Source organism: Bos indicus, chromosome 16 (genome assembly GCF_029378745.1).
Source record: "Bos indicus isolate NIAB-ARS_2022 breed Sahiwal x Tharparkar chromosome 16, NIAB-ARS_B.indTharparkar_mat_pri_1.0, whole genome shotgun sequence".
Taxonomy (NCBI): Eukaryota; Metazoa; Chordata; class Mammalia; order Artiodactyla; family Bovidae; genus Bos; species Bos indicus.
The window spans coordinates 23543244-23569230 of record NC_091775.1 but is presented as its reverse complement, the minus strand read 5'-3'; the positions used below and the strand labels follow the sequence as shown (position 1 = coordinate 23569230).

Genomic DNA, 25987 nt, shown 5'->3' with positions numbered 1-25987 from the left:
TTAAAAAAGTGAATCAAAATATTTAAATTGCCAACATCTAAAAATCTTACCTACTAATATTCTGTTCTTCTTGATGCCAGTTTTTACTTCATCATCAATCAAATCTGTAAGCACCTGACACATTACATCAATTGATTCAAGGTGCTCTGGGCAGTCATTTGATATTTTAAGTCTGTCAAACCATACATTGGAGATTCCTCCTCTCAAAGGAGTATATGGCCTGTTTAAAATCAAAAAAGAAAAAAAAATTAAAACATTTTTTAATTTCTAAAATATTAGTGCTTTGAATTACAATTTCTTTAATGTTTTAAAAGTTAAAGAATTCATATTAAAGACATTTCCAAGCATATCTTAACTCTCCTATACTTACATTGGTTCTATTAACATTTATTAATGCCAGTTCACCATAGTTTCTCCATCTTTTGAGTTTCATACTCTCCAGAAAGTCCCAAAGAAAAAAGGATAATTATATTTGGTATATTGTGTGTGCATGCTATTTTTTCCACTCAATTTAAATGATTAATCAGGTCTACTATTTCTTTAAACTTCTGCCTTGATATACTTTAAAAGTGTAAGGATCAATATTTAAGCATTCACAGCTAAATAAATAATGGCTGTCCATGCGAAAAGTCAGGCCTCAAGAGCAGAAAATATGATTCACCAAAATGCTTTTAAATGATGGTTAGTTTGTAGCACAGAAGTCTGAATGCTGAGTTAATATTTAAAGGTTTCTTGATTACATCCAGGCAGATTATCTTTAGAATAGGGGTCTTCAGGTTGTTTTTTATTTTTATTTTTTTGTTTAATATATCTATCTTTAATTTTATTTTATTATTTTTTTTACAGTTAGTCCAATTCATTTTTTTAAATTTTATTTTATTTTTAAACTTTACATAATTGTATTAGTTTTGCCAAATATCAAAATGAATCCGCCACAGGTATACATGTGTTCCCCACCCTGAACCCTCCTCCCTCCTCCCTCCCCATACCATCCCTCTGGGTCGTCCAAGTGCACTAGCCCCAAGCATCTAGTATCGTGCATCGAACCTGGACTGGCAACTCGTTTCTTACATGATATTTTACATGTTTCAATGTCATTCTCCCAAATCTTCCCACCCTCTCCCTCTCCCACAGAGTCTATAAGACTGTTAAATCAGGACTTAGAGCTATTTTATTTTTAAATCTTCTCAGAAACCTTGAAATGAAAGAATTTAATGGGATACAAATATTCACTGGAAGTGCTCTTCATACAGATATCCCAGCACTGTCTGCAACACTCAATCTGGGTCTCAAATTGAGTGCTTTGTTGGACTTACAAAACACTCTATGTGATAAGATTCCCTGAGCTGGGTGTCTTGTTGAACAAGATTGATCTTATAAGATGCTTTACATTTAAATATCAGGTAGGATGGCCACAGTATCAGTGAATCTTGCTTTAGATTCTTTTAAGTATACGTGTGTGTGTGTGCGTGTGGGTGTGCACGCACATGCATGTGTGTCCCAAGGTATTCCCAATACTCTGTTTTAATCAATTACAAAGGGGTTAAGGGGTCTGGTGACAAGTCCTATGTTGGTAATGGTAAATGAAGGGAACTGAAACGCTCTTTTAGTCTCCTGTAGCAAACAGAGAGGTTTATGGGGAGATATATATGTATTTCCATATATATATGTCTCCATGAGACACACATGGAGAACCAATGGTTTCTCAAAGATGAGGAACAGGACAGTTCAACAAAAGATACAGCTCTTCACTTAGCAAATCTTGCTTTCTATTTATGAGACAGTGAAAAATGGGTTTTATGTGCTAAGAAAGGCCACAGAAAATTCAGTGACAGAAGTATACATTATAATTTGAAAGAAATCTAAAGCAATGCTGACCACAGATGCAAGGTTTCTTCTAGATCAACACTTCTATTGCTTTCAGTTCAGTTCAGCTCAGTTCAGTCACTCAGTCGTGTCCAGCTCTTTGTGACCCCAAGAATCACAGCACGCCAGGCCTCCCTGTCCATCACAAACTCCCGGAGTCTACCCAAACTCATGTCCATTGAGTCAGTGATGCCACCCAGCCACCTCATCCTCTGTCGTCCCCTTCTCCTCCTGCCCCCAATCCCTCCCAGAATCAGGGTCTTTTCCAATGAGTCAGCTCTTCACATCAGGTGGCCAAAGTATTGGAGTTTCAGCCTCAGCATCAGTCCTTCCAATGAACACCCAGGACTGATCTCCTTTAGGATGGACTGGTTGGATCTCCTTGCAGTCCAAGGGACTCTCAAGAGTCTTCTCCAACACCACAGTTCAAAAGCATCAATTCTTCGGTGCTCAACTTTCTTCACAGTCCAACTCTCACATCCATACATGACCAATGGAAAAACCATAGCCTTGACTAGATGGACCTTTGTTGGCAAAGTAATGTCTCTGCTTTTGAATATGCTGTCTAGGTTGGTCATAACTTTCCTCCCAAGGAGTAAGCGTCTTTTAATTTCATGGCTGCAGTCACCATCTGCAGTGATTTTGGAGCCCCCCAAAATAGTCTGACACTGTTTCCACTGTTTCCTCATCTATTTCCCATGAAGTGATGGGACCAGATGCCATGATCTTCGTTTTCTGAATGTTGAGCTTTAAGCCAACTTTTTCACTTTCCTCTTCCACTTTCATCAAGAGGCTTTTTAGTTCCTCTTCACTTTCTGCCATAAGGGTTAGCCCCATCTCAAATTAGCTATATATTCTCACCCTCCAGAGTCAGTGAAATAAAAGCATAAAATGTACAACCAGAACAAAAAAATGGAGAGCTAAAAGGCACCAGGTGAGATCTGATTGTGCTTCCTTGCATATTCTTTAATGAAAAACCAAGTGGAATCCCTGCAAACCATGGAGCTAAAGCTACTCAATTTTCATTCTGTCATCCACGGTAGCAAAAGAACTCTGCAGTCTATGCAGATCTGACTGTGGGAAACAGCCAGTTAATACTATCAACGTGTGGTGTAGAAGGAAAACAGGAGAACTATACAACTGTTTTTCTGTTTAAGTCTTACCTCTCCAAAATAAATGGATATGCACTCGAGGAACCTAAAAGTCAAGAGAAATATTCTGGAAACTTTCTCAGAGAAAGCCAAAGAAGTCTAGAAACAAGAAAGTTGCAGAGTGAAGTAAGCCAGAAGGAAAAACACCAATACAGTATACTAACGCATATATATGGAATCTAGAAAGATGGTAACGATAACCCTGTATACGAGACAGCAAAAGAGACACTGATGTATAGAACAGGCTTATGGACTCTGTGGGAGAGGGAGAGGGTGGGAAGATTTGGGAGAATGGCATTGAAACATGTGAAATGTCATGTATGAAACGAGATGCCAGTCCAGGTTCAATGCAAAAAAAAAAAAAATTAAAATACATTACTTACAGGAATTTCAGTAGAAGAAAAACAAGTGATTAAAAAATATCTATATCAGTTTTCAGAACTTGGAGAACACCGAGCAGCCAACTCACCACCAGGAACATGGAAATGAAAAACATGATCCTCTCCTTGTGATTAGACTGTAGGATAAACTCAAAGGTCTGGACATTACCTAAAATAACAGAACTTTCCAGATGGGAGGACTTGAGTGTTTCCCAATGAGATGCCTCCAAATGGTGTCTGGAGACCTGAAAGCCCGGAATTGGGGGCTAGAGGAACATTGTTAGTGCCGGCTGAAGCACTATCCACAAAAAAACCCTCAGCAGCCTGTAAGTTCCTTGGTCCCAGCCATTTGATTTGTAGGTTTGATCCCCTTTCTCGATTCTGTACTCCAAAAGCCCCCTTCTGATTCAGATTTGTTTTTCCACTTTAGGACTACCTCTAGAAAAAAGAGTACACTGGTTCTATAAGTACAACTGTTTCAGTGCATGTGAAAATTAAATTTCACTTAATAATTGAAAAAAAAACAAAAAGAAAGTTGCTCCGACTCAGATTTAACAAGAACTCATCTGAAGAGATTCTTTCATTTACTAAAATATACCTGTGTTATAAACTTTACTCTGTAACACACTTTCTAAAATTTGAATGTATATTACCAGTATCTATATGCCAGTACATAAAACCCTAACATTCTCTCCTAGTTTATGCTGTGCTGTGCTCAGTTGCTTAAGTGGTGTCCAACTCTTTGCAGCCCCATGGACTATAGCCCACCAGGCTCTTCTGTCCATGGGATTTTTCAGGCAAGAATACAGGAGTGGGTTGCCATTTCCTTTCCAGGGAACAAAACCGCAGCTCCTGTGTCTCCCGCACTGCAGGTGGATTCTTCATCCACTGAGCCACAGAGGCCTAATTTATGCACGTATGTGAAATGTTGCAAATATCGGATACTTTGTCTGCATGCGGATTGCTTTGATGTTGACTGTCTTACTTTTTTTTTTGTTTGTTTTTGCTTATCTCTCCATTCCTCTTCTCCTCTCCTACCCCCTCACATATCTTGCCCTTCACTCTAGGTAAACTATGTCAACCTTCTTGAATATATCCCTCAGTGTTTTTCCTGCACATACATTAAAAGATGTTTCTTTACATTATATTTGTTTTTTAACAGCACTCTATGCTTTTCAAAAATGAAATAAGCCTATTTGGTTTTCTTATGTGCATTATACTTTTCTCTTTTAACAATACCTCATGGAAACCCTTTCATGTGATGTAGTTCTTACCCATCTTTTTAAATAGCTATATCAGTTCAGTTCAGTTCAGTTGCTCAGTTGTGTCCGACTCTTTGCGACCCCATGAATCGCAGCACACCAGGCCTCCCTGTCCATCACCAACTCCTGGAGTTCACTGAGACTCATGTCCATCGAGTCAATGATGCCATCCAGCCATCTCATCCTCTGTCGTCCCCTTTTCCTCCTGCTCCCAATCTCTCCCAGCATCAGTCTTTCCAATAAGTCAACTCTTCGCATGAGGTGGCCCAAGTACTGGAGTTTCAGCTTTAGCATCATTCCTTCCAAAGACATCCCAGGGCTGATCTCCTTCAGAATGGACTGGTTGGATCTCCTTGCAGTCCAAGGGACTCTCAAGAGTCTTCTCCAACACCACAGTTCAAAAGCATCAATTCTTCAGCGCTCAGCTTTCTTCACAGTCCAACTCTCACATCCATACATGACCACTGGAAAACCCGTAGCCTTGACTAGACTATATAGTATCTTGTAATTAAGATGCTCCATAATTTAATTGGCCATTTGCTTACAAATGGGCATTTATTTGGTACCCAAGTTTTAGCCACTAAGGACAGTTCTGCATTAAACATATTTGCATACATGTTTTTACGTACTTAGACTTTTATTCTATGGAACAGAGTTTGTGGAATAGGCCTACTGGACTGAAAGGTATAATCTGATAATTTTATCTTAATAGAGGTTTCAGAGTTGCTTCCATGAAGGCTATAAAAATTCACCTTTCTACAAGAAAAGTCAGAGAACATCTTTTGGCCCAACAGCTCTAATTATGATAGTAACATACTTTAAAACATTACCACTGAAAGGTAGTAACTACAGCTTTAAAATCAACTCTGCTGAGATGTAATTTACATATATAAATGTACACCTTTTAAATACACAGTTCAAAGACTTTTGACAAACTATTTCCATAGTGATACAGAATATTTTCTTTACTTCAGAAAATTCCATCCTGTCCACTTGCAAGCAAATCCCACTCACTTCCAACACAGCCACTAAAGATTAAAGCTGCCTTTTCAGAACTCTACGTGAAGGAATTACTTATTCATATCATTGGCTATATTTTTCCTATTGGAATTTTGATTTTTTTCTCACTAGTTTCAAAGTGTATCTGTATATTAGTCACCTAAATACTGTTCATTTGTATTTCAAGTATTTTTTCCAAACAGATTTCTGCATATTGACATATATATATAAAGTATCTTTTTTTAAGCCAAATCAAGACTTTACATTGGATGTACTCTGAGAGGTATAATTTTAACTTAAACTAATTTAAACTAAACTTTGGGGTATTCTGATTTATTTTATTCACAATTCATACATTATTACATGTAGAATCCAAGATTATCTTCTAAGATTTTTGCTTTCATTTTTACATCTAAGTTTTGAATTTTTCTGGAATTTATTTTCTGCATGGTGTGACCTAAGGGTTGAAATTCATTTTCTCCCCTATGTGTCAATTGTGCCTGCACTGCTACAAAAACAAAAACACCTTTTCTCATAAAGGTGAAGTTCACCTTTACGAGGATTTACCTCTGCCATATTATAGTTCTGAAGAATCTAGTATCTCTCGCCGTAGGTTCTATAAGAGAACTAAACCATAATGCCTAATATATTTACTACATATAATGAATGGACTTCTCTCCAAAGCATCTAGAATGGTACTAGTTCTATTCCTGGCAAAAATCAAAAAAATGACAAGTCATTTTCTCTGTTTTTGTCTCACTGGAAGAATCCTGGTTGAGAAAGGCTCTATTTTGTTCCACTGATTTATTGATCTACTCCTGTGTTAGGATCACACTGACTACATCACAGTGGTTTTAGAGTAAGTTCTGAGGTTGAGTCAGGTGGTCCCCCTCTCCCTACCATCACCACCATGTGTCTCTCAGACTTGTCCTGCCTATTCTTAAGTATCTAATCTTCTTTCTCTCTCTAAGAAATATTAATTCAATATTTAGTAAATTTTAAAATAATTTCAAATACTCCCCCTTAAAAATCCTTTGTGGGATTTAAACTAATATTGTATTACTGCCTGAGAATTAACATTTTATGACATGAATCTGGGAGGAATGAAGATTTTGCAGACTGCACTCTTTCCAGGATCTGCCACACTCTGGGCCTTACCTAAGGCTTCTCCTGCATCATCCCCTGGGCTCTCAGTGGGTGAGATAAAATCCTGCCTAAGCTCTGTATGGGGACTCCTACAGAGCCTAAATTCTCCCTCATTCCTGTGGGCCTTCTGATTTCAGAAGCTGCTTGGCTCAAGACAGGGAGATAAATTGGAATCAGAAGGGGAGAAAGCATTCCATTCACCCCTCCTCCCAGAACCCCCTCTCAGGATTAACTTTCTTAACAGGACTCAGAAAGTGAAAGCAGGTGCTTTCCATACAGCATTAATGCCACTGTGAGACAAGATTAAATCCCAAACCAATGAAATTGCCACTAAAACCACAATGATCTTCTGAATGAAAACAATATACAACACTCAGGCTACAGCCTGAATTAGACTGGTACTCTTGTGACTTATTTCCACTTCCCTTTTCATTTTATTCTATTTCTCTTAAGTGTTTACTTGTCTGTCTAAGCACTTAAAAAAGGATGATATCATAGGCTAAAATATGAATCATTCTGGGAACTCAGCCATTAATAGAAAAAAATGACACTTACTTAACTTTTTGTCTTGACAGTGCCTTACTTAATTAGAGATAGATGCTCCATAGAATGTTAAGTTTTACCAATTTAGCAGCTTTTTGTTCTCTCAGTTCTCTAACAAAACTAATTCTGTCCAAAGGAAGATAATAGGGAAAATGTGATGAGTCAAAGAATAATTTCGATCTTTTTGTTAAGAAAACAATCAAGAATGCATAATTCTCCTAAGATGGTAGAAGAGCCTTTCAGTAAAGCATGAAAGTAAGATTGTTTTTTTAAAGCAGCTAAACAAACTGGCACATATGTTATACTCATTCGCCTTCTTCCTCAAATAAATCACTTCATTAGCTGGCATAAGACAGCTGAGACATTATTACCATAAATAAGTATATTTGGCAAAGAATGTCTGTGTGGCTTCTCAATCAATCGATCAATCAAACCATTACACACTGGTAAAATATTAAGCAGGAATAAATGTTCAAGGTCTATGAAAAGAAAAGAAGCTGCCATTCAGCTTGTCACCAAGTTTTGTTCCCTCAAAGTCATAAAATCAAAAGGTCATTCACAACCTTTCAGATGCCGTCACTAGGTTCCAGGCTTCCTCTCTCCTCATTTCACTGCTCCTCCCCCGGGATTCCCTAGGTTCCAGTCACACTCCCCTTGGTTTTCTTCAGAACCGCCTTGCTACTGATCCAAGGACTTAGCACCTGACATTTCCTCTCCCTGGAATGCCCTTTTCCACAGTGATTACCCCCAGTGCCAAGAACAAGTATTTGTTGAATGATGCATGTCGATAAGCATTTGTGATTTGGGAATAATTTTTGTCAGAAATAATAAGGATACCTAAAATTATTTAGCTTTGCTCTGAATATCTTTTGACTTTAATTCTTGTAAAAATCCACTCTGTGATTTCTAGAAAAAGGTCAAATTTTTCTTTTGTTTTTTAAAAGGACGTATTTCTAAGGAATAACATACTTAGAACACGTGTCTAACTCTTACGATTCCATGGACTGAGGCCTGCCAGGCTCCTCTCTGTCCATGGGATTCTCCAGGCAAGAATACTGGAATGGGTTGCCATTTCCTTCTCCAGGGGATCTTCCCAACCCAGGAATCGAACCCAGGTCTCCTGCATTGCAGGCAGATTCTTTACCAACTGAGCTATGAGGGAGGCCCAATAACATACTAATAGATACTTAATAACATACTTAAAATACTTACAAAGAAGTAAACTACTTCTTCAAAATACCATTCTTTTAGGACAGTTCCTTGCCAGTGAAGTGTACATGCAGTACAGATCCACTGTTATCAGGAGACAGATCTCCTAATATCATGCTTCAGGTATGAATCCTAAGTGATGGAGTAAAGATGAACCCATTACTACTAAACCTAAATCAAAAGCGCCTAACCTTGTTTCAGAATATAAGTTTACTGAAAAATATAAACATACACTTCACGTGGAAAAACAGTACAGGCACTACTGACTGAATCTTACTACTTTTAGAATTTTTCAAAACTCTAAGAAACTATATCATATAAATTATTAATAGCTTATTAAATATTATTTTTAAAATGGAAATTGTACTAGTAAACTCAAACTAACAGAATCTCTAATTACAAATACAGCTAAAGTATGTCACAGAAATAAAAATCTTTATTGAGCACTTCAATTAAATATAGTCTAAATTAACATAATAAAACAATGAAGCAACATTTTCCATTTAAATTAACACAGAAGGTAAATGCTGACTTTTACTGAATATGCCCTAGCTCAGCTGATTAAAAACATATATTAAATAGGGCTGAGAAAAGGAATACCTTATAGCCAAAGTGACAAGTCACAGTTTAATCAAACATACTAATTTGCTGTAATAAGCCACAACTGGGTATAAGCAAAATAGACTACTGTTCTCTTAAGTTCTTTAAAGCATGTATGACTGTTAGAAGCAAAAATTACAACCTTGTTTGACAGAGTTTTCAATGTATGTTGATAAAACACATACAACAAGCAGCATGTATAACATTAAGGAGGGGAAGATAAAGGAATCTATATGGTTATAAGGCATCTACATTTTGTGTAAAGTGGTAAACAACTAACTCTAAGTAGGTAAAAGATGTGATATATATGCTATATAGTCTTTAGAACAATCAGAAAAAACAAACAATAAATAATAATAAAGTATTAATTTTCTTAAATCAAAAAAAACATGGAAAAGGGAAAAAGAGAAATAAAAAGCAATAAATTTAAATGCAAACATAGCAATATTTACAATAAATACAAATGATGTACATAAATCACTTAAAAGACAGAAACTGCTAGACTAAGGAAAAAACAAAGCCCAAATGAGGTTATATATAAGAAATACATCTTAAAAATAATGGCACAGATGTTAAAAGTAAAAAAAATTAAAAAAAGATATGCTATACAAACAGTAAACATAGAAAAGCTGATAAATCCTGTATGATTATTAAACAAAGTACAGTTCAAGGAATTACCAGAGATTGAGAAATGAGCATTTTATAAGATAAAGCTGTAAGATAAAAGATATAAGATGGCTTTTAATGAGGAAGACAGTAAGCCTGCCTGGGAATGTACCTCATACAGCTTAAAACCAAGAGAGAAAAACTGGCAGGAGGACAGGGAGGAAGAGAACAATCTAAAATCCCAGTTGGAGATGACAACACCCATTCTGCGGTAACTAATAAAATGACTTGGAATCACTAAGGAAACATAAACATTTAAAATAAAAATATAAAAGTTAGTATAATCACCTTGAACTACTGACATCTATAGAACTCTATACACAATAAGAGTCACCAAGAGGGACCTCATGCACAACCATAACACAAGCCAGTGAGTATCAAAAGAATCAAATTGCTGCCAGAATACTGGCAGCAACAGAAATGAAATCAGGAATCAATAGCAATAAAACACCTAGAAAGACCCCAAATATTGGGACATTAACAAGGTATTTCTAAATAATTTATGGGTTAAAGAAGCTTGCAGAACTCTTGTTTTCCATATCTGCCCAGAAAAGTATCTTTCATCCCACCTGCTCTCCTTACAATGTGACTCAGATACTCCCGTCAAGAGGTAGAGTCAGTGTCTCTCTCCTTGACTCTGAGTGGTCCTCTGACTAGAGAGGAAATAGCACTATGCAACTTCTTCTAAGACTAGGTCTTAAAAGGCAATACAGCTTCCTTCTGGTTCTCCTTAGTGTATCTGCTCTTGGACATCAGCTTCCATGCGGCCAGGATGTCCAAGACATCAGATAGTAAAAACTCATGTAGTTGTTATGGTAACAAGACCAAAAGATCAAAGGAAGATCCCAGCTATTATCGAGTATTAAGTGCCAGATACGAGCGAATCTTCAGATGATTTTAGTCATGCCCAGACTTCAAGTTTTCCCAGCAGAGGCCCCAGTTATCACAGAACAGAATCAAGACATTAGCACTGTGTCTTTTCTGAATTTCTAACCCACGGATGGATGACCATACTAAAACTGTAGTTTGGGGTGCTTTAAGATTCTCCTGGAGGAGGGCATGGCAACTGACTCCAGTATTCTTTCAGAGAAGGAATTGGCACCCCACTCTAGTATTCTTGCCTAGAGAGTTCCATGGACAGAGGAACCTGATGGGCTACAGACCATGGGGTTGCAAAGAGTCAGACAGTATTGAGCAAGTAACACTTTTGCTTTCATGAGAGCTTAGAAAAGATTTCAATATATTAAAAATACAAAAGAGGAAATTAGTGGGAATTACCTAAGGCAGTGATTAGTGAGAAATTTAGAGCTTTAATATAAATAGAAGGAAGGAAATAACAAATGTAAAAGCAAATATAAATAACAGAAAAAGAGCACAAAATAACCAAGCCAAAACTGTCTCTATGAAAAGATTAACAAAATTAATAACCTTTGACAAGATAAAGCAAGAAAAAAGATATAAATTATTGATATTGGTAATGAAATTAAAAAATATCAGCATAAATCCTAAAGGCATTAAAAGAGAATATCATGAACAACTTTATATCAATGAATCTGGTAAATTAGATAAAAGATACAAACTCTATGAGAAACACAAATGATCAAAACTGATACAGAAAGAAACAGAAAATCTGAATATTCTCATTATATGAAAGAAACTGAATTTATTATCAAAACCTTCACAGAAGAAAACTTCATGTCCAAATAATTTCACTAGTGAATTTTACTGAACACTGAAGGAAAAAAATAATACAAACTCAGAAAACGGGAAGGTAACATTTTCTAACACATTTTAAGGGATCTAGGGAAAACTTTCATGCATTGGAGGAGGAAATGGCAACCCACTCCAGTGTTCTTGCCTGGAGAATCCCAGGGACAGGGGAGCCTGGTGGGCTGCCGTCTATGGGGTCGCACAGAGTCGGACACGACTGAAGTGACTTAGCAGCAGCAGCAGGGAATTCCCTGGCAGTCCAGCCGTTAGGACTCAGTGCTTTCACTGTCGAGAGCCTGGGTTTAATCTCTGGTTGGGAAACTAAGATCCTGCAAGTTATATGGCATGGCCAAAAAATAAATAAAATAAAAAGAGACAGTATAATCTAGATAAAAAAACTTTATAAGAGAAAACTACAGATCAACAGCCCTCATGAATGCAGATTAAAATTTCTCAACAAAATCCTAGCAAATCAAATTCAGCTATACATAAAACAAATAATACATTATAACCAAGTGGAGTTTAAGCCAGGAATGAAAGGTTGGTTTAACATTTGAATGTCCACCAATGTAACGAAAGATAAAAACCATGATTATCTCAAAAAATACAGAAAAATGATTTAACCAATTAAGAAAAAAAAACTCAGCTAATTAGGCAAAGAAATAAATTTCCTTAATAAAAGGTGTGCAGAAAAAAACCTGTAACAACATCATACTTAACGGTGAAATACTGAATTCTTCCCTTCTAAGACTACACAAGAAGGCATTCCTTGATTCTATTAAACACTTTATCCAGACGTTCAAATAAGCACAATAAAGCAAGAAGACAATAAAGTAAAAGGAAGATTGGGAAGGAAAAAGGAACACTGCCTTTATTTACAGACAGTATTAACGTTTACACAAAAAACATAAAGAATCTACTAGATAACTACTAGAAATAAGTGAATTTAGGAAGACAGCAAGATATAAGAGTAAGATCCAAAAATGTGTTTCTTATGTAGAGTACACAGAACTGTATTCAATATCATGTGATAAACCAGAATGGAAAAAATTATAGAAAAAGAATGTATTTATGTATATAACCGAGTCACCATGCTGTACAGCAGAGACTGTTACAGCGCTGTAAATCAACTATACTTTAATAAGAGAAAATTTAAAAGGTGTTTCTATGTACTTGTAACAATCAAATTAGAAGTCTAAACTTTTTAAAAATTCTATTTACAATACAATGAAAAAACATGAAATATTTGTGACTAAACTCAGCAAAAGATCTCTCTACTGAAAATTCTATATCACTGCTGATAGAAATGAACAAAAATCTAAAATGGTGACATACCATGTTAATTTCCTGTAAATAAACCTGCTATGGATTACATGCAATTCTAATAAAAATCCAAACAGGTGTTCTGTAAAATTGGTAAGTGGATTCTAAAATTTACATATAAATGCAAAGAACCTAGAATGAAAGAATGCTGAAAATGAACTTATATCACTTGATTTCAACATTTTGCTATAAAGCTGTATTAATCAAAACAGTTTTGTATTGGCATAAAACTAGATAAACAGACCAATGAAACAGAACACTCTAGATAAGAAGTCATTAAAATATGTTCACAAAATGTTACACAAAAGAGCTTATAGCAATGATAATCATTGTTTTTAAAAACTGGAAATAATCCAGATGTCTATCAACAGTAGAATGCATAAATAAATGTATATTCACACATAACATCTACTCAAAAATTTTTAAATGAACTACTGATAGGCACATAAACACTATGTTGAGTGAAAGAAGACAGACACAGCAGGTTAAATTATCCCCATTTAGTTGAAATTCAGCAACTGGCAAAACTATCCTACGGTGATAGAAATCAGAACAATGGTAACCTATGTGCAGTAGGAATGGATTGGAAGGAGGCACTGGGGTGATGGAAACGTTCCTGTAATTGAAGCAACTCAACAAGAGCATATATTCATAAAAACTGATTGACCTGTATGATTAAGGCATTTGCATTTCACTGTAAATTTTACTTGTAAAAAACATACTAGGACTTCTGGTCATAAGATGTCATTAAGAGAGTGAAAACGCAAACCAGACAGAGACAAGATGTTTGAATCTGTGTTTTAAAAAAAGCTTTAAGAAATTAATAAATAAAAGACAAACAAAAAAATGGGCAAACAATATGAGTGGATGTTTCTTTTGAGGATATACAAATGCTCAATAAATATAAGAAATAATACTCAGTAGCATTAACATTAGAGAACTACAAATGAAAAGCAGAAGATACTACTACACAGCTGCTAGACTGGCTAAAGTTAAAAAGACTGACAGTGGAAACTGTTTATGTGGATGTGAAATGAATGGGACTGTCAAGCATTGCTGGTAACAGTGTAAACTGCTCTAACCTCTGTGGAAATATGTTTGGCATTCCGAACCAGAGCCAACACAGCTAAACCTGCTTCAACATTTCATTCTTACTCATTTCCATAAATATCTAGCTTGGGTGAAGTTACATAACAGGAAGCATCATTTCAAAGGTGGGAGACTAGATCCATTCTAGGACAAAACTGTGGTGAACAGGTCATTTAACCCCGCATACCAATTAGGTGGCATCAATGGAAAGATTTAAAAAGCCAGATCATATTTTCAGCATACTCTGGTAAGAATAACTTAGTCAACAAAATACTACAGTCGAGAAAAACTTACAGGTTTGCAGGTGATGGAAGGCAAAACAGGAGAGAAAATAAATACTATAAAATTTGGACAATGTCAGAAAGTGTGCAGGAAAATGTCAAAGCTTGAAAATTTGCTGCAGTTTTAAAGTTTATTAAAATTAACTTTCACCATGTACAAATTACATTAAAAAAGAGAGTTAAGAAAGGCATGCATCTAACACTGCCTCCTGATGCTATCTGAAAAGATAGTAAACAAAGGAGATGACACAGGACTTTCTATGGGCAGCTTAAGAAAAGTGTTACAATAGATGTAAAGCAGCAGCTACTTTGTGTTACCAAATGAAGCCATATTATGCTACAAAAGCAAGGTCAATAAATCTGTGCCCAAACTCCCTGCCTAAACAGAGTAGACTGTTTGGAGTATCAGTCAGAGACCTTGAAACAGCAGAGTACACTATAAACATCAGATTCTTCTAATAACATACAGTCAAACAGCCTTCTAAGGTGTGGAATCCAAACTAAAAACTACAAACTTAGTAGCACTATAGGCTTCCTCAATTTGGGACTTGTTGGTGAAAAGTGGTCCATGATGCTTTACAGACAGCAAGTCACTGACCTCATGCTCACTCTAGATTAATCCTATTACTGGTCAGGTCCTAGAATGAACAACTGAAAACTCTTAGGAACTACACTTTTACGTCATTTACTGCAACAAAACATACTTTTAAAAAACTCATGTCAGCTGAAGTTAAGTCATTACACAGTGAAAATATCAGTACTGATATAAATACCCATAGTTACACATTACTAGAACAGTATCCTTAATTATATCAAATTCTGTAAAGTCCTTCTAATTGATGCTACTTCATAAACATCGTGCCAGTGTGCTAAATTAAAAAGGCCTCATATAAAACACTGCATAATCACTGTATGTACAATCAATCTTTTAGGTTTCCTGTCTCAACATCACCACCTTCCCATTCCCCCTTATTTTCAGTTTCTCCCAGTACCTGCTCTATATATCTACATTGAATTGACTGCTTGTCTTACATTTTCACAAATGTCCTGGATGAGGCTTTCATGATGGCTAGACTATCACATCTCACTTTTGGCTGTGTACTAGAGCTCATACTAGAATGAAGCTTTTAAAATATAAAAAAAGTCTTTCTGTTGTGGCCACATCCCAAATTAATTGAGTCAAACCCTGGGGGTAACAAGTAGGTGGAATTGTAGCTAAAATATAGGACACCAATTACATTTTAATTTCAGATAAAGAATGAATTAAAAAATTGTTCTGGAAAAAGAGGACCTCAATTTAAAATATAAATACAGAATTAAGCTGAAAAAACATCCAGCTGCTGTGTGTGTGTGTGTATAATGCCACAGAGTTACACTTAGTAATGATTTAAATGACTGCATACCTTGGAGGAGCTGTTGGATAGATAACTTTTATGTGCTGGAATGTTAAATCTTGGTTTAAAACTTGCTTGATCCACGTTCTCAATCCTTGTCCAGAATCACCTGATGAATCACAAAATCGAGATTAAGTTAAAGCATTTTGCCAGCACAGTGTTTTGACAGAACAGTGTATTTAAAAGCAGTCTATAACTTTCAGGTCACATAAGCTGGAACAAGAAATAAAAAAACTCTTCATAAATAAACTGTACAGAAGCCAATTTATCAATGTGGACTGACTGACCAAGCATCAATAGTTAGAAATAATTCTGATTATTTTACTCCTGACTCCACCCACTGATCACTTTAAAGCCCTCTTTAAGCTTGAGTTTTTAAGTTTCCCCATCTGTTTACAGGATATAATAGGAATAAATAAATTAAATTGATTTTTCTAAAAAAAATTTACATATCTGATTTTAAACACTGTCATTTCTTATTTTATTCTTAAAAATAGTAAATTCCTAAAGTGCTTATAAACTTTTGTAATTGGAACAGTCTAAAACAATTTTCTTCGTTAAAACAATAAATTTCTTCAAAAGACGTATTCAGCATACTTTTATTTTTGAACTTGAAGAAATGAAAATTTAATTTTGACAATATGTTTACATAATCTAAAATAATGATCGTACATCCCATGGATGAAAAATAACCAAGCCTCATGCAAGAATGGATATACATGTATTTCCATAAAAAAAATTAAACTATAGGTTCATTTTGTGTAGTCTTAAAGAGAAAAATTTCAAGTTAACAACTCTTAGATTGTAATCAATCAATTCATTAAGACAGCAATTTAAAAAATATCTACTGAATACCTATTAATGTGTGAGACACTATGCTTACTGCTAGAGGGGCAGTGACAGAAAGGTGATGGAGAGAAAGAGTTCCTGCGCTCACAGAGTGTATAGTTTATTGTGAGAAACAGACATCAGTCAAATAACCATATACAGAAATGTGAAAGAAAGTGGCTGCAAATGTAACCACTGCAAAAGAAAGACACTTGGTGCTTCAAGGATTTCTTATATTCAGAATTACCCCCAACAAGATTCAGAGATAACTTCACTAGAATATAAGCTCCACAAGGAAAGGTTCATTTTGTGTTTAGCCCGTGAGTTATTTGTTCATCTGATGCCTAGAACCGGACTGACACAAACTAGGCATCCAGTAGATAGTTGTGGAATGGCTGGAACTGAGATCTATGGGATGGTAAAGAGTCACGTGCAGAAGGAAAAGCAGCTCAGACAGAGTAAGGCAGATGCTGAACCCTTTACAGGAAGGAGCAGTATGGCATCGAAGAACTGAAAGGCAGAAAATGAGAGGAAGAGCAGTGAGAACATGGAGAAGCCAAGATGGTAATTTTTTGCAGAAAGGAGGCACACTTCTAAGGATTATTCTGGAATCCTTATTCTGCAAGCTGTGTGAAGACAGGCCTGAAGGAGGACAGACATGTGGAAGGATCCGTCAGGTGGCTGCTGTTCAGATGACAGTTGCTTAGACTATGGAGTAAATAGATACCAGACACAATAAAGAGATGGAATTAACATCTCCTGCATTGGCAGGTGGATTTTACCACTGAGCCACCAGGGAAGTCGGTGAAATTAACAGAACCTGGAAACAGATTAGTTACGAGGGGTCAATCGTGACAGGTTTCGAGGGGGACAGCAGAAGTGTTTGGCCAGAAAGGAAACACAGGAAGCAGCAGGTGTGTAGATGCCGAGTATGAGGTACCAAGGGCTGAGCAAACCACAGCCAGCTGGAGGACAAAACCCAGGTCCCTAAGGGCTGAGAGCTAAGGCTTTTTAAAGAATTAAAAAAAAAAGAAAAGAAAGAAAGAAAATGGAGAAAACAGAAGAGAAAAAGAAAAATATGTGAAGGAAAATTTGTGCAACCTACAAAACTTAAAATGGTTACTACCTGACCCTTTACATAAGTCTGCTGATCACTGCCCCACACTATCTGCCGCCAGAATCCTCCTCAGGTATCTTTTCCTGCTCCTATCACTGTAGGCATCCTAGCCTTATGGCCATTCCTTGACTGTTCCTGGTCTTTCCCTTGTCTGTACAGTCTAACCCAATATTCACATGATTCACTCAAGTCTAGCAGCTAAAATATCTTCTATACGGTGAAATTTACTCTGATCACCTTACTTAAAACTGTAATCCCATCATACATCTCATTCTCCTAATCTTGGTTTCTTTCTTTCCGAAGAATGTACTATCATTTACCATTAATACTTCTTCCAGTAGAATGAAAGGCCCTTGAGAGCAAGGGTTTCTGTTGTTTTGTTCATTGTTGTATGCCCAGAATCAGGAACAGTGCTTTGCACAGTGACCACATAATAGGTATTTCTTCAGTGAATGAACTCATGCATGCATGACTATTAGGCAATTGGATAAACAGGTCTAGAGCTCAAAGGAGATCTAAAATGAAGACACATATTTGTTTCACATGAATGGAGATAAAAATAGAATCTGTGGGCTTGCATGGAATTTAGCCCGGGGAGAAAAATGTAGAGGGAATAACAGAAGAGGAGCGAGGACTGAATTTTGAGGAAGTCAACATCAATGGCCAGGGAGAGGAAAATGAACGTGCAAAATAAGCCACAAAGAGCAAACAGCAGCAGAAAGAACCAGGAGGGTTTCAAGAAGAAAGCTGAATGCTGCTGACAGTTCAAATAAAAGGATGACTTGAAAAATCCCCATTATATTTAGCAACACAGAGGTTACTGGTGACTTCAGTAAGAGCCAACTCAGTCAATTCAGTAAGACTTACTATAGGGGGAGAAAGCAAGTCATATAGGGTTTGGGCCTACAGACATTAAATTAGGTGAAGCATATAACAGCGTGAATTAATCTAACCTGAGAAGTGAATAAAGTTAATTAAGTTATCATGCTTTCATCATCTTAAAAGAAGGTATTGGTATTGTAGTAACTGGAAATGCTCAAATTAAGTTGGCTATATATAACACATTCCCACATGATGTTCTATGGTTGTCATATCCTATAAGAGAACCTCAAGTTTTTAAGATTAAAAAAAAAAAATCTGCCTCTAAACACTTTTCTACCTTGAAAAGCAAAACTAAATGCTACAAAAGAGCATGGATCCATCCATTCACAAAGGCCAATCCTTAAAAAGCCAGCACCTGATTCTAAGAGTATAGAAATTGTTAAAACTGGTTTGCCACATTTGTATCAATCAGAAGTCAAGCATACACTGTAACACAACCACATATATCATTGTCTAATGTAAAATCATATTCCCAGTAACTTGGAGCACAAAATACATAGGAATTGCATTATACTTGCGTAAGTGGCAGGATTCTTTGGATAAACTCTTTGTTGAAAGTACAAAGGGAAAAAAAAATAGCAGGTATAAGTCTGGGTTTCAGATACATACAGTCACAAATTTAAAAATGTCAGTAATTTGAACCTGAAAGGAGTAAGGAAAGTAACTTTAAGCACAGTGGTCCAGGTGGAAACAAAGAAAAGTCTCAAGAGTTTTTCCTAAAGATATTGTGAAATAATTTATTTGTTAAAAGGACTGTAGCACTGGGGAATTTCTGGGTGTTTATAAACACCCTTGCAGCCCCACATCCTATTAGTCTCTGAGTTATAGGCATCGCTGTCATCTTAGGCCTCTCATCTTCTAAGTATATTTCATCAGTCAAGTATGAAATATATCTTGGCCCTTTTCTTTTCTATTTCCAAAATGATATACACTAGATCACAATTTTTTCACTTTACCTCTCCAGAGCACTGATTTTGGACTCAGAGATTTGGGTTCAAATTCCAATTCTACCACCACTGATAGTAATAGCCAAGTAACCTTGGACAAACTATTTAATCTACCAAGACTCATTTTTAAAATGAGAGTAATTCCAGGTTTCCATCCTGTACCTTTGCAATCCCCTCCACCATCCAATCACTGTCCTCTTTAAGCCTACACAATTTTGGCTCAAAGACCATTCCTCTGTCAAACCTAACAAGCTCTTCATCTTCCAAAAGGTTTGATAACGCCTAACCATTTTTTCTTTCCCCTTAAAATTCACTTGGCAGTAAATCATGCCATCTTGGGCTCTCCACTGCTGAGTCAAACTAAATGAATTGTTTCTACCTTTCGGTGGGCCCCCTGAGGACACAGGCTGCGTTTCATTTCTTTAAAAAACATTCCCCCAAAACTTACCCGAGGCCGCACTAGGGATGCAAAAATTGAAACAAGAGTTTCAATCTCTTAAGAGAAAGAGAAAGAAGGGAAGCGGGGAAGACAGGAGTAACTACCGGTGAGTTTAAGAAACGCTATACAGAATTTGAGTACCTTTATGAAAGGCAGGCAGTGGAAGGAGAACCTGCCCCTGGGGCTCCGCTTTATTTTGGGGGCTGAATGACAAGAGGGGTAAAGAGGAGAAGGAAGGAAGGGGAAGGCGAAATGGGCGGGGGGCGGGGGCGGGTGCATTTAAGCAGTGGCACAATGCCTCACAGAAAGGAGTACTAATCCACTGCGGCCAAAACTCAAATCACTAATAGCTGACTGAAAAGTACTAGATAATGTATCTGTCTCTAGGAGAAAACGTATCTAACTTGCTCTGTTTAAACTTGGGGGAAGGGAAGAGGCGGGGTGAAAGGTAAGGATGTGTGTGGCCAAGGGCTGCAATGGAGAATGTGAACTGAGGGCTGGCCAAGTGACGGGGCACAAAGACCAGAAGCGAGGACCGCGGGGCAGTGGCCGCAAGACAAGAAAAAGGAAGACAAGCGGATACGGCTGCGGACAGGTTACCAGCCCCTGGGTGTATCCGCGGGGGTTAGCAAGGAGGCAAAGTCACGCGTGCCTCCACGAGGGCAACACTGGGGGAACCGAAGAGGGGGGCATTTCCCATGCTGCAGTAACCTGGACAGAAAACTGTAATCCACCTGAGCCATGCAGAAAGATCAGCGAGGCGCTGTGCCTCCCAGCCGGCGAAACCATGCAGCGTCGCAGGCGTGCTGAGCCCGACGGGGCCGCCATGACTGCCGCCTGGACCAGAGCTGCGCGGGCCCCGCCCCTACGCCGTCCTGCGGGCACGCGCACGTAAGCGCGCAAGGGGCGCGCCTGGAGACGTGCTTGCGCAGCGGGGTTGCGCAGCCCTGCCCCTGGGTGAAGTCTGAGGCCGGTTAGGCTGTACTGAGGGTTTGGATTTTCTAAGACTGGTGTCATACAGGTGACTCCTTTGGTAAGGCTAGTGAATATACTTATTTGCTGTAGGATTTTTCAACTGCAGTCCTAAAACTCAAGGTTGCTTTTTCATTTGGAGACATATAGGTGTTAGGATTTACCACTGGGCCACCTGGGAAGCCCTGTGAGAGTATCTGAAATAGGCAGATTCATCAAGACGAGTAGAGTAGTGGTTACCAAGGGCTCAGGGGAGCAGGGAATGAGAAGATATCGTTTAATGGATAGAGTTTTTGCTTGGAATGATGAAAATTTTCTGGAAATAGTGGTGATGGTTATACTACATGGTGAATGTATTGTATTTAATGACACTGAAACTTATCACTTAAAAATGGTAAATATTTTGTTGTGTAGATTTTATCACAGTTTTTAAAATACCAAAAAAAAAAAAAAAAAAAGCTTAAAAGCTTTCTATATCAAGGCCTAACAGTAGAGATCTTTTAATACTGATGGCTACACCCCCAGAAGGGGCTTCCCAGGAGGTGCCAGGGGTAAGGAATCTGCCTGCAATGCAGGAGACTCAAGAGATGTAGGTTCAATCCCTGTGTTGGGAAGATCCCCTGAAGTAGGAAATGGCAGCCCACTCCAGTATTCTTGCCTGGGAAATCCCATGGACAGACGATCCTGGCGGGCTATGGTCCAGGACCCACACAGTCAAACATGACTGAGTAGACTCGTATGCAGCCCCGGCAGGTGGCTCCTGCCTCCTGTAAAATTCAACAAGAAACTGTAGAACTTTTCAGATCAGATCAGATCAAATCAGTCGCTCAGTCGTGTCCGACTCTGCGACCCCATGAATCGAAGCACGCCAGGCCTCCCTGTCCCTCACCAACTCCCGGAGTTCACTCAGACTCACGTCCATCGAGTCAGTGATGCCATCCAGCCATCTCATCCTCTGTCATCCCCTTCTCCTCCTGCCCCCAATCCCTCCCAGCATGAGAGTCTTTTCCAATGAGTCAACTCTTCGCATGAGGTGGCCGAAGTACTGGAGTTTCAGCTTTAGCATCAGTGCCCTTAAAACACTAGCCTTCCATTCACTGTGGACTGCACCATATTTAAGCAATTGCCACTTTTATTTGCTCAAGGTAATTTTGTTACTCCCAGTTGACTAAACTGCTTATCTTCATGGATCAGATGCCAAGTAAGCTCTAAGCTATCACAGTGTTATACCAATGCTGTCCATGGGAATGGCCCTAAATGCCATTAGTTAAGCAGATCAAAAAGAAGCTGAGTCATTTCTCAAGTCTCTAGATCTTCAGCAGAGAATACTGAGAACAAAGTAATTAAGGAGGACAGGCTGGGATGGACAGAGCTCTGATAGCCAATTCTCAGAAATTGCTTCTGTCTCTAGAACTGCCTTCCCCACTTGAATTCTGAATAACTTTCAAGAGCCAGGTGAGAAAAGGGTGGTGTTATAGGAGAGACCACTGGATATATGCCAGGTAAGGCTTTGAGCTCTACTCTTAGAACTCCATTTACTGCCTGAAAAACTTTGCTGTGCCCTACCCCCATGCTTTTGAAATGACAAGAAAAATCAGAAACATAATTATGATGATTATTGTTGCTAATGATAGTAATAAACTCCTGAAATTCATTGGGACTTACTAAGCGTGAAGCACTATCATAAGTAAATTCCTGTAAAACTGTGACAAGCTGGAACCTGGAGCCTGGGACCCTTTGCTGCAGTGCTTGCACCTGGATAGATACCTCCTCCAGCAGCAAAATATTAATACAAAGAAACTATAAGGGACTAAAAATAACTGTGTGCATGTGCAGTTGGGGAAAATTATGGAAAACAAGATACGGAAAGACCAACTGCCACTTATGAAGAGCTAGGAGTTAAAGCAGGGGACTGCATATGCTTCCTGCACATAGCACTATCAAAGCAGTAGGTGAACCAGTTAAGCCACGCCTTCAGCCCAACCCCTGGGCACACCCCTACCCTCTCCATATATAATGAGCTAGTTCACCTCCACCGACCCTCCCCCTACCCCCAGGTGAGCAAGGGAGTAAGGAAACCTGTTGCTTGTTCTTCCTCCCCTCTGCTGCAGCAGGGCCTCCAATAAAGCCTTGTCTGAATTTTTTGTCCAGCCTCTTATCAGTTCCTGTTGATTAAGGAGCCCACAAAACCTGGTTGGTAACAAAACTGCGTACTATTACTATCTGTTTTGGCCAGTGAGGCTCAGAGGGCTAAAGAACTTGGCTCAAGGTCATACTGCTAGTCATTTGTAGAGCCTGAATTCATATATTGGTTCTAGATAGATAGTGAAGTCGCTCAGTCGTGTCCAACTCTTTGCGACCCCATGGACTGTAGCCCAGCAGGCTCCTCTGTCCATGGGATTCTCCAGGATCCCATGGACAGAGTGGGTTGCCATTTCCTTCTCTAGAAGATCTTCCCGACCTGACTCCAAAGTCCAGGACTTTAACTGTTACATACATTTTATACATGAGTTCACAAAAATCAGTGTATGTTCCAACTATTTTATTTTAGAAAAAAAAAAAAAAACAGTGCTTCTGGGAATTAAACTATAGCTCTTCAGAGTCTTAATCAATTAGGAGTTCCTGTGTTTCTTCAGATATCCCCAAATGTCCTGGTTTTAATTCCTGATTTGCTCGTATACCTTGAATGAGCATCAGTTCACCTTGAAGGAGCATTAGTTTAAGCAGGTACCTGAATGTGCTGGGATTCTGAGTTTCACCTAAAACTTGAGCCTTCCCAGATTTAGGATCATTATTGGAATAAGCCAGATTTTTCCAAACCTAATCAAAATACCCCTTTGTTTCCAGTGATTTCAATGCTTAGCTATTGTTGCTATTCCTTTCATCTTTATTTATAGAACAAACAGAAGGTTTTAGATTACTGTATTTAGAAATGCCATCTGGTAGGCAACTATTGAAAAAAAATAATGTTTTGTGCCTTTCATGTAACTTTGTTTTGTAACTTTCATGGTCTTTTCATCCATGACTTTGAAATGTAATTAAGTTTCAGGATGGTTGTTTGCTTCTTTTTATGGTGGATCTTTTGCCCTTTTGAACTTGGGGGAAGAGTTATCCTTGGGAGATTTTTGTTCATACGCTCTTTTACTCTTTGTGGATCTCTTCTTTTTGTTGTTGTTACTCATTTCCTCTCAGCTAATCTATATGCCTTTTGCTGATACCCTTTTGGTAACTTCATTGTTTAAACTCAGACGAACAGGTAAATAAAAGCAAAAACAAAGTAAAAACAAAAAACCAATAACCAACCCTCCCTTTTTGCAGGGTTTTAAGCCCAATTTGGATCTAAAGATATAAATGGTAGTGTTGGAATTTAGTTTGCTGCTATATATTTAGAAATCCTTAAGAACATATTTATTAGTTTTAAAAAAATAGATTGAAAAATTAGCCATTTAGAGTAGTATATTTGGTAGTTTCATTTTTTTTTGAATTTTATTTTATTTTTAAACTTTACAGTATTAGTTTTGCCAAATATCGAAATGAATCCGCCACAGGTATACATGTGTTCCTCATCCTGAACCCTCCTGCCTTCTCCCTCCCCATACCATCCCTCTGGGTCGTCCCAGTGCACCAGCCACAAGCATCCAGTATCGTGCATGGAACCTGGACTGGCGACTCGTTTCATACATGATATTATACATGCTTCAATGCCATTCTCCCAAATCTTCGCACCCTCTCCCTCTCCCACAGAGTCCATAAGACTGTTCTATACATCAGTGTCTCTTTTGCTGTCTGTTACCATCTTTCTAAATTCCATATATATGCATTAGTATACTGTATTGGTGTTTTTCTTTCTGGCTTACTTCACTCTGTATAATAGGCTCCAGTTTCATCCACCTCATTAGAACTGATTCAAATGTATTCTTTTTAATGGCTGAGTAATACTCCATTGTGTATATGTACCACTGCTTTCTTATCCATTCATCTGCTGATGGACATCTAGGTTGCTTCCATGTCCTGGCTATTATAAACAGTGCTGCGATGAACATTGGGGTACATGTGTCTCCCTTCTGGTTTCCTCAGTGTGTATGCCCAGCAGTGGGATTGCTGGATCATAAGGTAGTTTTATTTCCAGTTTTTTAATGAATCTCCACACTGTTCTCCATAGTGGCTGTACTACTTTGCATTCCCACCAACAGCGTAAGAGGGTTCCCTTTTCTCCACACCCTCTCCAGCATTTATTATTTGTAGACTTTTGGATCGCAGCCATTCTGACTGGCGTGAAATGGTACCTCATAGTGGTTTTGATTTGCATTTCTCTGATAATGAGTGATGTTGAGCGTCTTTCCATGTGTTTGTTAGCCATCTGTATGTCTTCTTTGGAGAAATGTCTATTTAGTTCTTTGGCCCATTTTTTGATTGGGTCATTTATTTTTCTGGAGTTGAGCTGTAGGAGTTGCTTGTATATTTTTGAGTATAATTGTTTGTCAGTTGCTTCATTTGCTGTTATTTTCTCCCATTCTGAAGGCTGTCTTTTCACCTTGCTAATAGTTTCCTTTGTTGTGCAGAAGCTTTTAAGTTTAATTAGGTCCCATTTGTTTATTTTTGCTTTTATTTCCAATATTCTGGGAGGTGGGTCTTAGAGGATCCTGCTGTGATGTTTGTCAGAGAGTGTTTTGCCTATGTTCTCCTCTTTATAGTTTCTGGTCTTACGTTGAGATCTTTAATCCATTTTGAATTTATTTTTGTGTATGGTGTTAGAAAGTGTTCTAGTTTCATTCTTTTACAAGTGGTTGACCAGTTTTCCCAGCACCACTTGTTAAAGAGATTGTCTTTAATCTATTGTATGTTCTTGCCTCCTTTGTCAAAGATAAGGTGTCCATATGTGCGTGGATTTATCTCTGGGCTTTCTGTTTTGTTCCATTGATCTATATTTCTGTCTTTGTGCCAGTGCCATACTGTCTTGATGACTGTGGCTTTGTAGTAGAGCCTGAAGTCAGGTAGGTTGATTCCTCCAGTTCCATTCTTCTTTCTCAAGATAGCTTGGCTATTTGAGGTTTTTTGTATTTCCATTTGGTAGTTTCAAATGATGACAGTTAAATGGAATCACTTTAGTCATGAAGACAAGACAGTTTTTATATTTGCTTTCATCATTCTAGAGCATCAAATCTTACCCTCTCCATTGGTTG

General features: G+C 37.9%; 1 protein-coding gene across 1 annotated transcript in view; it reads right to left on the bottom strand.

Annotated features, from left to right (window-relative positions):
- Positions 1-20703, bottom strand: part of LYPLAL1 (lysophospholipase like 1) — a 32089-nt gene extending 11386 nt beyond the window's left edge. Inside the window, exons 1-3 of the mRNA XM_019976843.2 lie at positions 20567-20703; positions 15629-15728; positions 51-220 (exon numbers count right to left, since the gene is read on the bottom strand). Of these exons, the coding sequence (XP_019832402.2) occupies positions 51-220; positions 15629-15728; positions 20567-20660 (364 nt within the window). The 5' untranslated portion in view covers positions 20661-20703. The remainder of the gene's footprint in view (positions 1-50; positions 221-15628; positions 15729-20566) is intronic.
- Positions 20704-25987: the final 5284 nt, after the last annotated feature.